General features: G+C 40.5%; 1 protein-coding gene across 1 annotated transcript; it reads left to right on the forward strand.

The window, feature by feature from the left end:
* Positions 1 to 979: 979 nt before the first annotated feature.
* On the forward strand, positions 980 to 3,794 carry LOC141649075 (uncharacterized). The gene is made up of 2 exons (XM_074457774.1): positions 980 to 2,183; positions 2,290 to 3,794. The coding sequence occupies exons 1-2, from the start codon at positions 980 to 982 to the stop codon at positions 3,792 to 3,794; spliced, it is 2,709 nt and encodes a 902-aa protein (XP_074313875.1).
* Positions 3,795 to 19,122: the final 15,328 nt, after the last annotated feature.

The following is a 19,122-nucleotide window of genomic DNA, read 5'->3' on the forward strand; positions in this document are numbered from 1 at the left end:
CCAAACGGAAAAGAAAAGGAGCAACACGGGAAACAGAGGAGCAACAGCGGAAGCAGAGGTGGTTACCATGAGGGTAATACCTCGTTCCTGCTCCACGACAAAAAAGAAGACAATGTCTGGCAGACTTTGGATGATAAGGAAAACAAAGAACGTCAGCCGAAATTTCGGCATTACGACGACATGAAAAAGAACAAATCCAAAAAAAACTGCAAAGCAGAACAAGGGCAATCCCGCTCGAACCCAAGCAAATAAAACTATCTACAAAAATGCACAAAAAACGACTCGCCCTTCTTTTCAAGCAAAAGACGAGTCAAAACAACAACAACAACAACAAACAAACAAACAAAAACGGCACCTCAGGACCCACACAAGGTCCGCCAACAACCTAAAATACGTTCCCGATGAAATGGGGTATTTTCTACAACTCAAAAATGCAATTTCTACGCCAATTTGAGCGCAAACCGGTCAAAATTTCAAAATACGACCACAACGAGGCAACGTGATTTTACCACATATCAAAGCGACCTAAACTACCAATAAGGTCCATTTCAAGGCAAACTGACTCAATTCAAGCCCAAACAGACGCTTATTTTGTCACACATAAGACCGTCACGAAAGGCAAAAATTCCAATTTTGACCACAATACCCAACAAAGGTCCAAAATGGCAAACACGATCTTCCCCGGCTACAATGCAACCTAGTGGGACCCATTACCCAAGCAAATAAACTTGGCATTGTGAGATGAGACGGTTTCTTCGCCTCACTCACGTTTTTCGAGCATAGGGGACGTAAACGGGGACCAAAATACAAACTGAAAGCATCCCTTTACTCCTAAACAGGTTCCTAACCTATTGCAATCATCAATTTCACTCAAAATAGGCTCAATCGAAAACGCCCAAATCGATTTGGAGGGAGTAATATTTTGCCCTAATTCAATCTATCAAAAAGACCAACAAATAAACCCTAATTTCACGCAGCAATGGCAAAGACTAGGAAAAATTCAAAAAATACTAAAAATACGAATTCCAATAAACGTGCATCAGGCTCTGCGTCGAAGATTAGGTATGAAGTCTTGGAATCCTTGGAGGATGAAGTCGTGGTGGAAGATGTATCTGACGAGGAGGGAGTTCAGGTGATAGCACCGTTGGACCTCTCTCAGACGATGGTTCCCATCCCGGAAGAGGGGGATTTTGTTGAGGAACATCCTGGGGCGTGGACGGAGGTTATTCGACGGAAGAAGACAACGCCTTCTCCTCAGATCCCGGCTACCCCTGGTAAGGTTACTCTTCAATTAACTGATGCTGATATTCTCCCTGAGATCAATTATTGGTCCTCTGCCTTGTATGGATATATCATGGGGACTAATCCACCTTGGAATGTAGTTTCTGGTTATCTTAAACGCATATGGAAGGATTATGATGTGGATAAGATTTCCTTTATGCCGAATGGAATCTTCATTGTTAGGTTTAAGTCTGTGGAAAAAATGAAGGAAGTGGTGAAAACGGGGCATTTCATGTTTGATAACAAACCTGTTATCATCTATGAGTGGTCTCCAGAGGTGGATTTGATTAAAACATCTGTTCAAACAGTTCCTATTTGGGTGAAGTTGACTGGATTGGATCTTAAATTCTGGGGAGTTGCTAGTCTTAAAAAGATTAGTGGGCTTATTGGGGATTTTGTCCATTGTGATGAAGCCACTACGCATAAGACTTTCCTGGGATATGCTCGAATGCTAGTAGATGTTACAGTAGACCAATCTTTTCCAGCTTCTCTGCAATTTAAGGATGAGAAAGGCAAAGTACATGACATCAAGGTTGAATATGACTGGGTCCCTATTAAATGTACTCGGTGCCGGGGCATTGGGCATAGTAAGGATCGGTGTAGGAAAAAGAAAGAGATCAAGAAGGTGAAACAGTGTGGCAGAAGAAGACTGCATTCAACCTGGTATTGTGCAGGAGTGGATAAGACTAAACCTCATGTGCCTGCTACCCCTGCAGGGCCTAGGGTGGCAGTTATACAAACCCCTGCTGGTATAATTACTCGTGTCATGAGTCAGGATGGTAGTGGTCCATCTGTTCATCGTGGTAACACATTTTTAGATGCTTTAAACATGGCTACTATTAGAAACACCCAGTTAAGGCAGAAAGGGAATGGGAATGGCCTAGGAGGAGTAATTGAAAATGGTTAACCTAGGATTTTGGAACATTAGGGGTCTTAATAGCCTGAATAAACAAAAAGAAATAAAGTGGTTTTTACACAATAATAATCTGGGGCTATTTGGATTAGTAGAGACTAAAGTTAAGTCAGTGCATTGGAATAAAGTTAGGAATGCTATTTGTAGTGATTGGTCCATATGTACTAACAACTCTTTTGCTAGTGGTGGGAGAATTTGGCTGTTGTGGAACTCTGGTCTTATGGAAGTGGATATTCTGGATATCACGTCTCAGACAATTCATGCTCAGATTACTATCAAAGGGATTAATCTTGTGTTCAGGTTCACCCTTGTTTATGGATACAATAAACCTGCAGAGAGGGTTGATTTATGGAAAAGTTTACAGAGGTATAAGAGTATGCATCATGGGCCTTGGTTGGTTGGTGGAGATTTTAACAATCTACTCTTTTCTAATGAAAGACTGGGGGGAGCTGAGGTGACTCTGGCTGACATTAAACCATTCCAGGATTGCTTACATTGTTGTGATTTAGTTGATATTAAGGCAATAGGCTCTTTTTTCACATGGAACAACAAACAAGAGCTGGAGACTTTGGTGTATAGCAGACTTGATAGGTGTTTAATCAATGATGAGTGGATGAATATGTTTCCTGAGGCATATGCTTATTTCATGCCTGAGGGCTATTTTGACCATTGTCCTTGTGTTGTTTACCCATTTGGCAAACCAATCACCAGAAAACCTCGTTTTAAGTATTTCAATATGTGGAGGTTGGATCCTAATTTTAACCAGGTGGTTTGTGAGGGTTGGCATAAAGAGTTCAGAGGGACCCAGATGTTTCAACATGTCTGTAAATTGAAACACTTGAAGCATGATCTTAAGAGGCTGAACAAAGGTGCTATGGGGGATATTGAAAACAAGGTGAAAGTGGCTAAAGTGGCTCTCCATAAAATGCAGGAAGAACTTATCTCTAATCCCATGGATCCTGGCTTGGTGGGTGCTGCAAAGACTTTGGCAGATGAACTTGTGCTTTTGAAAGCTGCTTGGTATATGTTTTTGGAGCAGAAGGCAAAAGTGGATTGGACAGCTATGGGGGATGATAATACTCATTATTTTCATTCCCAGTTGAAACACAGAAGAGCTCAGAACAAAGTTATCCAAATTAAGGACCAAGGGGGGAAACTGTGCACTGACAGTTCTGCAATTCAGCAAGCCTTCATTGATTATTACCATGGCTTGCTAGGCAGCAGCAGTACTGTGGATAATATATGTGAGTCAGTTATTGCTGATGGTCCTATTTTGACTGCAGCACACCATGAAATCCTTACTGCTGAGGTCTCCTCTGAAGAGATCAGAAAGGCTATGTTTGATATTGGTGGTAACAAAGCTCCTGGGCCTGACGGTTTTAATAGCCAATTCTACAAAGATACTTGGGAAATCACTGGGGAAAGTGTCACTAAGGCTGTGAAGGACTTTTTTACCTCTGGTAAGCTTCTTAAACAAGTCAATGCTACTCTTATTACCTTGATTCCAAAAGTTGAGCTACCCCAAGATGTGACACAGTTCAGACCTATAGCATGTTGTAACTCCATTTACAAATGCATTAGTAAGGTTCTCTCCACATGATCGAGCATGATCTTACCAGACATTATTAATCCATCTCAGAGTGCATTTATTAAGGGAAGAGATATTGTAGAAAACATCCTTATCTGTCAAGACCTGGTAAAATTATACAATAGGAGTGCTGTGTCCCCAAGGGTAATTATGAAAATAGACCTTCAAAAAGCATATGACTCCATTGAATGGAGCTTTGTGAGCAATATGCTGAGATCCCTTAATTTTCCTTCTATTTTTACTAAGTTGATACTTGAATGTGTGACTACTCCAACTTATACATTGGCTCTTAATGGGGAAAGTTTTGGGTTTTTCCAGGGGAAGAGGGGCCTGAGACAAGGGGATCCCCTCTCTCCTCTCATTTTTGTTATCTGCATGGAATATTTGAGCAGGATACTTGGCAAAATTCAAGAGTATACCAAATTTAGATATCATCCTTTATGTGGCAGAATCAAGCTAACTCATTTGGCATTTGCAGATGATTTGCTTTTGTTTTGTAGAGGGGATAGGAATTCCATTATTGGGCTACTAAGAGCCTTCCAATCTTTCTCTAGAGCCTCTGGATTACAAATGAACAAGGGAAAGTCCAGTCTTTATAGTAATGGTGTGGATCAGATGGTTTTGACTGATATTCTCAAGCATTCTGGTCTGAAACATGGGTCCCTTCCATTCAAGTACTTGGGTATTCCTGTTGCCTCAAAAAAATTTTCTGTTCTGGATTGTAACTGCCTGGTTGAAAGGGTAGTTAGCAGAATTCGTAGCATAGGCAGCAGGAAACTGAGTTATGCTGGGAGGTTAGTTCTTATTAAGTCTGTTCTGGCAACTCTTCACAATTATTGGGCTCGTATTTTTATCCTTCCCAGTACCATCCTGAAGAAAATCAGTCAGATTTGTAGGAATTTTTTATGGACAGGGCTTAATAATGATAAGGGTAACACCCTGGTTTCATGGGAACAGATTTGCAAGGATAAGAAACATGGGGGCTTGGGGATAACTGATATTATCCGTTGGAACAAAGCTGCCTTAGGTAAATATATCTGGTGGTTAGCTCAGAAAAAAGATCACCTTTGGGTGAAATGGGTTCATGCTATATATATCAAGAGTGGTGAGTGGCATAGCTATCAACCAAAAACAATGGCATTGGGCTTGGAGGAAGCTTTGTAAGATCGAGAGATCTTATTAAAGCTGGGTTTGTGGGAGCATGGTGGCTACAGAATCAGCAGGTCTATACCATTAGCAGTGGCTATGATTGGCTTGGCTCCCCATGTATGAATGTTCCTTGGGCTAATTTTGTTTGGGATTCAGGTGCCCTCCCCAAGATCAGTTTCATAGGGTGGCTGGTGATGCAGGGTAGACTCCTAACCAGAGAGCGTCTGAAAAGAATGGGCATTACACTGGATGATTCATGCGTGTTATGTGCTAGGGCTCCTGAGACGCATGATCATTTGTTTTTGCTTGTGAATACAAAGAAGAGATGCCTTCAAATCATGTCCTCTAAACTGGGATGCCACTTACCCAGTCAGGGCTGGTTTGCTTGGTGGAACAGTCAGATTTTCCCTTCACAGAAGATCCAACGGCATGCTGCAATGTTTCTGTTAGGCCTCATTTATTCCATATGGTGGAGCGAGAAACCATTGCGAACGTAGAGTGTACTTCTGCGACCGAGTACCTTATTGCTAGATTTGAAAAGAGTAGTGTTTTTGTAATGTAAGGTCTGTGTTTCTCCTGATAGTTTTGGGAGTTTAAAATGTTGAGCAGTGAGTTAGCTTTGTTAGCTAGTTGATCCTTGAACGATTGTATCTTGGTTTCCTTATTAATATAAGCTTACCTTTTTACCAAAAAAAAAAAAGACCAACAAATTCAAATGGATTCAAGAGGAACTAAATACCTTTAGATGACATGTTGATATTGGCAATAAAATGAACAAAGAAGCAAGGTGGACAATGGTACATATCGCCTGTTTGTCGCGCGTTTGGAGAAGACGAAGTGAGAATGGGGAACTTCCCATTCTCGCGTCTTTTACAGGAAAAAGGGGGGCTCCCTTCCTTCGCCATATAGCTCGCGCCTCATTGAGGTGTCCCTATTTCCTTCAACGGAATTTTGGGCTTTGGCCCAATTCCACACATATTCCTTCAAAATTCAAACAAACGGCGATTAAAACCGCCACTTCAAATTCAAAAATAATAGTGAAAATTCAAGATTCACTATTTCTCCAAATTTCAAACGACGACAATTAAAACCGGCCCTTCGAAAATAATAATGAAGATTTAAAATTCACTATTTCTTCAAAATTCAAACAAACGGCGATCAAAACCGCCATTTCACTTCAAAAATAAATAGTGAAATTCAAATTCACTATTCCTTCAAATGTCAACGGCGGCAACATAAACCGTCACTTCAAAAACAAATACTGAAATTCAAATTCACTATTCCTTCAAATGTCAACGGCGGCAACATAAACCGTCACTTCAAAAACAATAATAGTGAAATTCAAAATTCACTATATCCGCGGCTGGCGAGCCCTCCTCTTATACGCACCATGGCTGGCGAGCCTTACAACGCACCGCGGATGGCGAGCCCTCCTCATATACGCACCATGGCTGGCGAGCCTTACTACGCACTATGGCTGGCGAGCCATACAGCGCACCGCGGCTGGCGAGCCCTCCTCATATACGGCCCATGACTGGCGAGCCTTACAACGCACCGTGGCTGGCGAACCCTCCTCATGTACGGACCATGGCTGGTGAGCCTTACAACGCAACATGGCTGGCGAGCCTTACAACGCACCGCGGCTAGTGATCCCTCCTCATGTACCCACCATGGCTGGCGAGCCTTACAACGCACCGCGGCTGGCAAGCCCTCCTCATGTACGCGCCATGGCTGGCGAGCCTTACTACGCGCCATGGTTGGCGAGCCTTACTACGCGCCATGGCTGGCGAGCCTTACAACGCACCGCGGCTGGCGAGCCCTCCCCATGTACGCACCATGGCTGGCGAGCCTTACTATGCACCATGGCTAGCGAGCCTTACTACGCGCCGTCGCTGGCGAGCCTTACAACGCATCGTGGCTGGCGAGCCTTATTACGCGCTATGGCTGGCGAGCCTTACTACGCACCATGGCTGGCGAGAATTACTATGCACCATGGCTGGCGAGTCTTACTACGCGCCATGGCTGGCGAGCCTTACCACGCACCGCGGCGGGCGAGCCCCTTTCATATCCGCAACACGGCTGGCGAGCCTTTGTCCGCAAGCAAGATACAACCCAAGGATGTATCGCGAAGATGCCTCGAGTGCGACTCCTTATCAAGCTAGCGAGCCGTTGTCCGCAAACACGCGAGGACATATCCGAAGATGCCTCAGGTATGACTCCTTCTTATGGCTGGCGAGCCTTTGTACGTAGTCTAACGGACTTTAAACGACCCGCACGGACAGTCGACAGACTCTAAACTGTTCCCGACAACAGGTCCTTGGCTCGTACCCTCGAGTTTCCTTGGGGTCGCCCTTCCCGACGGCAGGTCCTTGGCCCGAATCCTTTCGAGCCGCCTTGACGTCGCTTGGGTCTCCAGGTTGTAATCTTCGATTGACCTGGGGGCTCTACTTTGACTTTTGCCCTGTCCAAGCCTCAGTCAAAGTGGTGGCTCTGTAGATACCCAGTATCTGCTGAGACTCCAACAAACACCCGATGATTATCGGACTACAACATACTTTGGAATCGCAGCGTTTGATCGACAATTCATGTACAACATTTCGTCGGAAAACATAAAACGATTTCGAAAATAAAACATTTCAAAACTTTTCAAAAGTACCTGGAATGTTTAATGCATGACGACGGGGTCGCAATGACACTAACTAGAGTCAAAACCGACACCGGACCAAAAACCGACTCAAAATTCAAATCCCGACTCAAACAACGAGTCAAGCCGAGTCAAACACAAAAAACAAACCATTCAAAACCTTCTATGTTAAGATTTCCCGGAATCTTACATAGTCAAGTACCAAACATGTTCATCAAAATCCTAGGATAGAACAAAGCATGATTGCACTTGTGTAAAAGCGACAAGACACCTTGAAGACGTGCGACGTGGCTCGCGCCTCTTTGAGCAGCCCCGGTGGCCACGTCGCTCAAAACTCACACAACCACTCATTTTCCTATAAATACCCCTCAAATGCAACCATTTGAGGGTTACGCGAGTGTACGCCCCCTCTTTTCTCCCTCAAAATTCTAGACTCGACTTCCTAAGTCACAATCCGACACGTGTTTACGACCTACCGATCGTAAACACAAGCCATACACATTGTTTGGTACCGTCATCGTGCATTAAATCACTTGACCGACTATTTCGACCACTACACCATCACTAAACTTAATAAAACACTCTTTTAACTTACTAAAACGGTTTTAAACCGAGTCTTTTCCGACCAAACGAGTTGATACACTTACGTCGGTTTCTTGCCATAAGCCAAGCATGTAAGTATGAGGGTGTAAAAATCCTTCTTTCATCATGTCTTTACTTGTTTCATGACTATAACATGCTAAATCATGCATAACATGGTCCAAAACATAGGAAGAATGAGCCAAAACCGGACTTTTTGGTTGAGGCAGAGGCTACTTACGTAGCACATAGGCTCGCGCCTAAAGGACCTTGCCTAACCTCAAGTCCAAACCGTGTTTGGTCTCTTCTTTTACTTCATTTTTCATTTTCATATTTGTAATCGGTTTTTACCATTTCAAGTATTTTCAGACCATTTTCTACAAGTTTTAACCATGAAACATTTTTCACCCTTGGTTCTTAATACCATGACGGTTTAATCCGTGTTTCGGTGATAATATTTGGTTAAGCACATTTAAAAGGTATTTCAAAACCTTTTATTTCATTTCTTTGCATTTTGGAAGGTATTTTAAAGCCTTTCATCATTTCTTTACATTTTCAAAATAAATGCATTTGTCACCAACACAAAGTCATCCTTGGTTCTACATACCATGTCGGATTTTAATCCGAGTACGATGATGAGTATCGACTAATTATATTCAAATGAACTTAAAACAATTAGTTCATATTCATTTTTAAAACTATTCATGTCAAGCTTACAAAGTCGAACCCGACATGGAGTATCGTCAAAACAATGACTATTATTCAAGTCTCGTTCTTCAAATCAACACAAAAGCGGCCTAAATGGCCTTTTCAAACCAAAACGGGTTCAAATACCCATCTTTCAACACGTTTTACAAAAGTTTTTCAATGGTCAGAAGACGTCATATACCGTTGACTGACCCGCGCCTAAACAGGCCATTTCGTTTCCTATTTTCAAACCAGGGGAGACCCCCTTACATCGCCAATAGACTCGCGCCTCTTCTAGCTGCCTGATGTAGGGTCTGTTCCCCTTCCAGCATTGGTCTAGGACGATCCCGACTCCGGCTAACCCGGATATAGGACGGATCAGACGACTAATTTGCTCATTCAAAAACCGTATTTGCAAAATGCCTTACTAAGACAAATGGATCACGTTATGCACCACAAACCTAATTTGGTAAATGGATGTTTAATTTCCTTCTTGCATGCAAATCAACTATAAATCCAACTCGACATCTTATACTTGATACTTGGATTAAATCCACCGACTTAGAAAGCTCTCACATGTTAGGTTTAAACTATTGGATGCGCATTCATGCATTTAAACCGTTTTATCAACTTTTGCATTCAACCAACGAAGATCGATCAGTAGAGGCCGCTACCGCGGGCGGGATTGGGTGTATGATTAAAGGGCTTCACAATACGTACCTTTACCTCTTACCTAAAAACTTTGGATAGTGGACGACCTTATCCAGGGCGTACGAGAGTCATTCTAGAGATAGGATGCTAAAGAGGGACGATTCCTTATCTTTAGTACCTATGTCAAACACTGCTTTGTGCTTCGTTTGACCGAGGTATAAAGTGGATTCGAACGGGTTCCAAGCATCCCACAAATGCTTGGTGGCGACTCCGAACATCTCTAATCATTTCGAGACCCTTGCCGAGACGAAACCGACCGATCTAAAACGATCCGGTCGAAAGCATTTTTACACCGCCGAGCGTGGCTTTCAAAAGACCGTTGCCGTTGTCCACATATCGGCTGGGCATACGCAGGTGGGCCATGTCCACAGTTACATAAACTTTTCGAATTGAGACTTGTTTGAATCATCGTATCTTTGGATGTTATCAGGTTAATCTTTAATTTATTGTGGGTGTTTAGTAACATTGTTTAGCTTCACCGTTGATTATATAATTGCACGTGGTCGTGTTATAGATGTAATTTTTAGTGTTATGTTTATGGGTCGGAACGATAAAACAAATTGTTGCAGGAACATAATGCGCGGTGGTGTTATTCAAGTTGATAATTGCATATATATCTATATCATGTGGGTCATGTTTATGTAATGTCAAGAAGGTATCGTTACGGTCATGAGTCGAAAATGCATTTTGGGTCAGTTTGCACAATTCTCGGTAGTATTTGTATTACTTGGCAGCCTATATCAAGTCAAACTGGATAAGTGGAATCCTATGTTTATAATGTTGACGTATGTTCGGTATGGTCGTATAACAAATAATTGATGGATTTGCTGCCAGTTGTAATAATATATCCTGCGATGTGCTACATAGTTTATGTGACTTTTCGTTTATATGAGTTATAATTGTGTAATGTCAAAAGTAGGTTATGTCAGTGTGAATCAATGTTGTTTCATGGTTTATGAGTAATGTCACAATGATATAATATGTATCGGTTTGAGGGACAGGGAGGTTGTTTGATGGTGAATTTCGGGGACGAAGTTACTTTTTAAGGGGGGGAAGAGTAATATCGCAAAAGAAAAATGATGTAATTACAACAATTTTGCAGTATTTTGTGGTATTTTAAAGTACGTGAATGATTGTTTGAATAGTTTTATATGATTGTTTGGATAACTTTATAGTGGTTATAGTACAATTGAGTAAGAATTTACAATTGTTGAATATAATAGCATGTTGTGTACTTTGTTTTCAGTAGTTATTCGTTATGTTGGCTTGAGAATTTGATGTTATTAACAACAGTGGAGTTGCCTTTAGCAGAATTGTGTCGTACGGTTAAAAGTAATCGAGTATAGTGAAACATATGTGGTGTAAATTAGGAACATGTGTTGTTGTGTACCTGTGATAAGACCGTTGTGTTGTATGTTTTGTAAGTGGTAATTGTTGGCCGGTGATGAATGAAAGTATAGTCTTGTGGTTGTGTTGGCGTATGTTTGGATAATGTGATGTAGTAGTGTAAGTGATTATCGGGTTGGTTGTCCTTATGATTGGTATGAGTTCGGTAATTCATGAGAAAGTTTAGGATTAGCTAGGAGTCGTGTTGGGTACAGTGTACTAAGGTGGATGATGATGATGATTGATGGACTTACGTAGTGGGATAGTATTTCTAAACAGTTTTGTCAACCTGTGTCGGGTAAACGGAGGTGTTGACCTTGGTTTCTTTGTCATGCGCTTCAGGAGAGGATGGGTCGAACTTCGGGGACGAAGTTCTTCTTAAGGGGGAAAGACTGTAATACCCACCCTTTTAGGGACCCGTTGACCGACCTTAGTGACATGTCTTGACCTTTGGGTGACCTTATGAGCTATGTCTTGTGACTTGGTAAGCTTTGGGTATGTGGTACTCGATCTAGTCGAGGCTACTCGATCGAGTAGCCTGGAGGCTCGATCGAGTATGGGCCACTCGATCGAGTAAGTTAGTTACTCGATCGAGTAGCATTTTTACAGCGAGGAGTTATATATCGTGTTTCGCATAACCGCAAATCATTTCCGCCTCTCTTCTCTAAACCTAAATGTCGCCTCTTCTTCTTCCCTTCACCATAGTTCCTTCCATTGGAGCCTTGAGGATGCTTCTGCCATGGGGATGGGTTACTAGAGTCGGGTAGCGGCCTTGACGCCGGATTGCTATGCGTAGGTATGTCATCGTCATCATCATTGTCGTCGTTGTTTTCAGTTAGGGTTATAGTGGTTGTGATAGATGATTGTACTGTTTGTATAGGTGTGTGCGTGGTTGTTTAACATCATGTGATCGAAAGTGGAATCGCTGCGGTGCGCTAAAAGTAGGTTCCCCTACTAAGTACTGTTAGTTGTTTAGTATGTCTTTTGTTGTGGGTTGATTGTTGTTGTGTCGATATGGTTGATTGGTTGTGGTAATTAGTTGGTGTTGTGTTGTGTTAATTACCGTTGTTGTGGTACAACTTATTGTGGTTGTTTGTCTCTGGTTCTCGAGGTGCGTCCTCGGCTGAGTGGAGTCACTTTCGAGAGTGGCTTCACGCCCTAGTTTCGCCCTCCGTGGAACCCGCCACGGGAAGGGATGTGCACATTAATGGGACAGGGTTATCGCTCGGTATGATGAGCGGGGATTTGGTGGGTATGGCTGCGGTCCCCCACTGGCAGGGCTGGTCTAGTGGACAGTCGGTGACGGTGATTGGGTAGAGGAGATGTGGCTTCTGTGTGTTTTGTTGTATCTGTATTGTGATGTCAGTGGTTGGTGTGTTTATTTAGTTACTGACCTTGTGTGGTTGTGTCTTCTTTTTTGTTTCTGTTGTGTCTGTCGTGATCCCTTATGGTGAGCAGTCAGTCTTAGCAGGTGATGTCTTGGATGATAGCTGGATACTTGGCGGGATGAGTCTTTCACGAGTCATGACAGAAGTATAGTGCACGTGGTTAATAGTAGTCCGAGTTATACCTTTTGTATATCTTAGTTGGTTAATCACTGTAATGTAACTTAATTGTTCTTTTATCGGCATTTGATTATTACTGTCCTTGGGCAACCGATATGGTGTTGCCCTTATATGCTAGGGAAGGTCTTGTTAAGGCTCCTTGGTATATGGGGGTGTGACACAAATAGGCATTTATTTCTGGCTTTTTAAAAACGTCTCAAAGAGGGTGATAATTAAACTTCAGTTTCTCAGTAGCACACTGAATCATCCTGCTCAAGTACTCCATATATAATGTGAACAAAAGGGGATAAATAGGGTCTCCTTACCTGAGTCCTCTTTTACGAGGAAAAAAGGCAAGTGTCTTACGATTGAGAGCTATTGAGAGAGAAGCACTTGTTATACATTCCATATATTATAAGCTTCCTAAAGGGAAGAAAATTAAAAGCATTCAGAAGTTCTCCTACAAATTTCCAGCTTACTGAATCATAAGTTTTCATGAGGTCCATCTTGACCATGCATCTAGGTGAGCAGGATTATCTATTATAAAGCCTGAACAGAACTTGGCATACTAAGATGTTCTCTATGATACTCCTACCCTTAATGAACGCGCTCTGATTCAGACTGATTATTTCAGGCAAAATGCCAGACAGTCTTATGCAAATAAGCTTTGACACACATTTGTAAAGCACATTACAACAAGCAATTGGCCTAAATTGAGGTACATGGGTTTGCATCTTACACATGGGTATAAGTGTAAGAGTTGTTGCATTGATCTGCTTAAGTATCTTACCAGTCCTAAACACATCCAGGATTGCTACACATGCCTCTTCTCCTATAATACTCCATGAATCCTTGTAAAAAGCACTTGAAAAACCATCAGGCCCAGGTGCCTTATGCTCATGTATAGAGAAGATGGCCTCCTGTATTTCCTCTTTAGTGACAAGTTTGAATAAAATGTCCCGATGATTAGATGCACAAATAGTACCCTTCTTCATTATATGAGAACTCACAGCAGTAGTAGAGGTTTCAGTTCCAAGTAAAGATTTATAGTAAGAAAGGAAATCCTCTTGTATGCCTTGAGGATCATCAGACAATCTCCTTATTTTATCCAAGCTGCTTTGGCTTTATTGACAACACTCGATTTCTCGATTTCTCATAAATTTAATCTTAATTACTCCATGGAAATACTCAGTATTACAATCTCCTTATTTTATCCAAGCTGCTTTGGCTTTCTGACTCAAAAACGGAGTACAGGCAGTTTGTTAGTCCTTATATTCTTGTAAAGCAGCTATCTCTTTTGCTACACACTCTCCATTCCCAGGATTATTGGCAATTTGAGTTTGAATATATTCTAGATTCTTTAATGCCAAAGTTGAACAATTCTCAATATCACTAAAATGCTCCATATTATAGTTCCTGAGATGGATTTCTAATCCCTTGAGCTTCATAACCAAACAAGACATCTTAGTGCCTTGATGCTGAAGGTTCCCCCAAACACTAAGAGAATTGAGATATTGTGGAGCCTTCCCTCACATATATATTAAAATATTTAAAAGGCTTATTGTGACTGATCTGATGTCCACTACTCTTCGAAATACACGGGGTATGATCAAAGGCACCCTCTAACAGAAAATGAGCATACATGTCTGGCATTAGAGTACTTCATTCCCTATTAATCAACTCTCTGTCCAATATACTATATACTCTAGTGCCACGTTCCTGTTTATTATTCCGAATAAAAAGAGACCCCATTGCAGGACTATTAACTAAACCACACCTAGTCAACCACGATTGTAACTTATCCATCTCAGCATCACTACTACTCCCACCAAGTCTTTTAGAATGTGATAAAACACAATTGAAATCTCTACGTACAACCAACGGTTCAGTAATTGATGTAGCAAAATTCACTAGTTGCTCCCACAGATGCTATCTATCATGTATATCTTTAAATGCATAAACCATAGACAAACAGAAGATTCTATTAGATGCAACTTCAGTTACTCTCATATTCATGCATTGGGCAGAGTAATCACAAAAATTCACTTGATAAATGGACGGATTCCATAACACTCAGATCCTACCATCCGTATGCCACCTGTTATTTGTAGATAAGCTTTATCCATCCATGATAATTCCATTTAAACTACATAGAGACAAGGTCTTCACCTTTGTCTTCAGAAGACCAAATAACCCTACATTGTTCATATACATAAAACATTTTACATGCCTTTGTTTATCAGGGTTATTGAGTCCCCTAACATTCCAAGACTCATGACTATACATTCCCCACCACTTGGTGAGGAACACTACCACTTGTCCAAATTTCTTCCTTAGGTGTTGAAGATTTGTTCAATGCTTCTAAGGAAGTGTGTTGGCCAAAAGTATGCACACTATAAGCTCCATCAGTGACCTCCTGCCTGCTCAATCTCATTATGGGTCTTGTAGGAGTAGGTCGCATGGAAACTTACCAGTGTTATGCCACATAACATGAGTTTTCAACTGAACTTTTTTTAGTGTCCATGTTTGGTTACCACATTCGGGGTTTGAGTGACATGTTCCCTACCCTTCCTCTGCTGAGGATTTACTTTCTCCACAACATTAGGCTTCCCAACGTTGACAGTAATTTTTGGGGGTGTTGATGCCTTAGAAGGTTTATTCTTTGCCTTCCTGCAATCAGCAGAGGCATGCCCTACTCCTTTAAAACTAGAACACATCAAAGACTTTCACTCATACATAACATCAAATTCCACCAAGTCACCTTTTTCATATCAATATTTCACTTTATATGGCAAATCATTACCAAATAACACCTTTATCACTACACGAGCATATTCAATTTTTGTTTTCTCCTCAGTTACAGGATCACATTTAATATACTCGCTAAGAAATCCTGAAGTACGAGGAATACCCTTTCCCCAAAACTTCAATAGCAACGTGTGTAATTTAACCCACACTAGAAAAGATTTCACCTCATGTTTGACTAATTCAATTTTAGGGGACCAAGTTTCACAATTAGAGGTTTGTTATCAAACAAAAAATGCACCTGTTTTAAAACAGCTTCATATGTTACCCTAGTCTTAAAACGAACTAGAAACACACCATTAGAAGGAAAGGACGATTTATATACTTGATACTTAAGCCATAAACGTCGAATAAATCCTTCCACAATTTCCCATGGAGGATTTCCCCCCAGGATGAAGCAATAATTTGACTTCATCTTCAGTGAACTGCAACATCCCTGCTGGTTCCTCCTCGATAACTTCCAGTACAGTAGAGTTAACATCTGTGGTCACCTCATCCTCCACCACATCCACAACTACAGGCTCCAAATCCAGTGGAGGCACTACGCCAAATTGGACCATCAATAAGGAGCGTATCACAACGGTTTAATGCATTTAATAACGACACTTAGATTACCGTTTTCAAAATATTGGCGGAAACTTAGACCGCGCTAATAAAAATAACGGTTTCGGTTGAAAATCGTTCTTATTATAATGTGACAACGGTTGTTTAATAAACCGTTATCAAAAACGTTTAACGGTTTCCATAAACTCGTTATATAATCACCCTTATCAACGGTTTTTAGACAACCGTTACCAGTTTAAGAAAACGGCGTTTCGAAAACCGTTACTAAATTAACACTAGCAACGATTTTTGGTACCCGTTGTTATGTTATAGCTATGGGTTTCTTATAACCGTTATCATTTACTATTATGATATAATGGTTCCTCTGTACCCGTTGTCATTTATCATTTACGGCTAAAATATAACCGTTATATACTTTTTTCAATGTAAAATATTCAACCGATGCATGTATGATAAATAATGAACCGCTGCATGCATTGTTTTGTTTGACCATTATTTATTATCCGTCCATTATTATATCCACACATGCATATATATTTTCCATAAATATCACTTATAATGTGATCAATTAACCATATTCACTAATTCAAAGTTCAATTAATCATAGCCTATAATTTAATTACAAATATTACACTTCGATCACTATGTCATCGTCGTCTTCTACACCCGCCGAATCACAATCAAGTACGCGCTATGTCCATCCTATTATATGTATTATAAACAACCTTCCAATCAAATATGATGACAATGGTAAGGCTTTTTCGAGAAGTTTTACCTGGATGAGAGATATGCTTAGTCAAGGTGGTTATACGAACGTTAAAAAGGTCCACCCAGCTTGGACTAAAGTTCATGGTTTTCTTGGTTACGCAATGATCGAGTTTGAAGGTTTTGGGAAGAAGCTGGAATCTTTTCGTCAAGCGAGAAAACTCCAGGCAAGATACGAGGATCATGATGCTGGGAAGAAAAATTATTATACGGATGATGTGTTACAAGCGCAATATTTATGGATTGCAACCGATTGTGAAATTAATCTATTAAGAACATATCGGTACTATATTGACACTGTGCCTCGTTCATGGGAGGCAGAACAAGTGCCTCTTAATAATCCACATATTGAATTCCCAATATTTATCGCAATCGCGGGGGAATTACAAGATGATTATGTTAATTAATTATTATTATTATTCTAATTAATGGTTTTAAAACCGCGCGTCTTTTAATTTCTTGTTATGTATGTGTTTTTCTTTAATAATATATGCGTGGTAGTGTATTTTATTTTCTAATTATTTATTGCAAGTTACGTAGGTTTAAAATATTAGTTAATAAGTCAACTTTTACATTAAATTAATTACCAACGGTTTTGAAAAAACTTATAAATGTGACTATAAATGTTAAAGCATCCTTTACTAACACTCATTAATCAAATCACAATATTTCATCCCCATTACACAAATTTGAAACAACATGGCAATGAACCCTAATTTTATCAACAACGAAGAATGGCTTAGACAAACGATTGAAGATGATGGGATGGTTCTCGCCGGGCTTCCCGCCGATCAACACCCATTAATCAAAGCATCCCTTGAACATCAACGGAATTATTGGATTAAGAGGCGTGAAGCAGTCCGACTTGTCAACAAAGCCTCATCATCATCATCATCTTCATACCCTCGTCGGCCTGTTACTCGCAACTTGGTTGCAGCCAGAGATATGTTGAGTTGTACTCTTCCAACCTTATCTCCACATGCAAGTCATGTCCTTGCATATATTCAATCTGTTATTGCAAAATATGAAGCCAATGACCCGGAAGTGAGCGGTATACTAGAGTGGCGTGATTGGTGGCAGGTTGAGAAGTGCTTTTTACACTTAACCGGGGTTGTTCCGGCTTATTATACATCTTTTGATTTCTGATAACTGCTCTAAGGTATTTGGTTTAAAATTAAATGAAATGATCATTTTGAAAGTGTTGAGTTATGCTTGTTTGATTTGCTTCCATTTTTTGAACTCCATAGATCTGTCAGTAATCAAGATCTAGATTGCTGCTACGTAATACTCATCAACAACGGTTCACCTGCAACCGTTGTCAATTGGTTCATCAACAACGGGTCACCTACAACCGTTGTCAATCATGACGTTCTAACTTCAACGTGCACCGTTTATTAATTGTTTGACCATACTACTCAATATATTAAAAAAATAAATAAATAAATGTAAGATATGACGATACGACTCATTATATTAAAAAATAACTAATTGTTTGACTATACGGTATTTTTTAAGTCGTGTGCCAGTGCCCAGTGGCTAATATTTCTCATTATTCTTGATTTGACCAATGCACAGACGGTTCAGTTATTTTTTATTGAACCAAGGTACAAATATTGTGAGTTCATGGGTGCAGAGAGATCGTAAGTTGTCAGAATAAGCAGAAAATAAAAGATTAAGGGTAAAGGAACAATGTATGTTTATTAATTGCTCATTGGGTTGCATTTAGGAAACTAATTGAGGAAAGAAGTTACATTGGGTTGTGTATAATTTAGTCTTGAATTTCCATTTTCCTCCACTTGCTATCCCAGTTGCCTAACTGAGGAAAGAAGTTTGTACTAACTTAATACGGATTACCAAATATGGAAGATACTTTTTTTTTTGCGGGAAAAACTTGACACAATGAAAGATAAATGACAACGGTTAGGCACCAACCGATGTAATATAATGAAAACAATTACGGGTTTATAGTCAGCCGTGGTCATATTGCAAAATACAGAATACGGTTTCGCTTAACCCGTGTTTATTAGTTTCAATAAAATATTCAAACAACACACATGCAAACCTTCTCCTCGCTCACTTAAAACCCTCCAACACTGAGTTTCTCTAGAACCACTACTATTCTCCATCGCCGTCGCCGTCGTCGTCACCTCTGCCGTTGCCATCCCCATTGCCTCTGCCGTCCCCTCCGTCATCGCCATACCGGGGCCGGCTTCTCCTCTTTGAAGAAGTAATAATAAACCCTACTCCTTCGTCTCATTAACTTAATGTCTTTATTTTCTTAGTTGTGATATTATCCCCTAATTATCTTAGGTTTATTGTGTGTTAAACAACACCTATTATTTTAAGTATATTGTGTGTTAAACAAATCTATATTTTTAGGTATACTATGTGATCATTTATTTGAGACGGTGCTCCTGCTATGTCGACTTAATGCTTAAAGTTAGTAGTTTGTTAATTTCTGGTTTAGATATGGGTGGAAAGCGGAAAAGAAATAATGGGAAAAGGT

Source organism: Silene latifolia, chromosome 3 (assembly GCF_048544455.1).
Source record: "Silene latifolia isolate original U9 population chromosome 3, ASM4854445v1, whole genome shotgun sequence".
NCBI classification, from domain to species: domain Eukaryota; kingdom Viridiplantae; phylum Streptophyta; class Magnoliopsida; order Caryophyllales; family Caryophyllaceae; genus Silene; species Silene latifolia.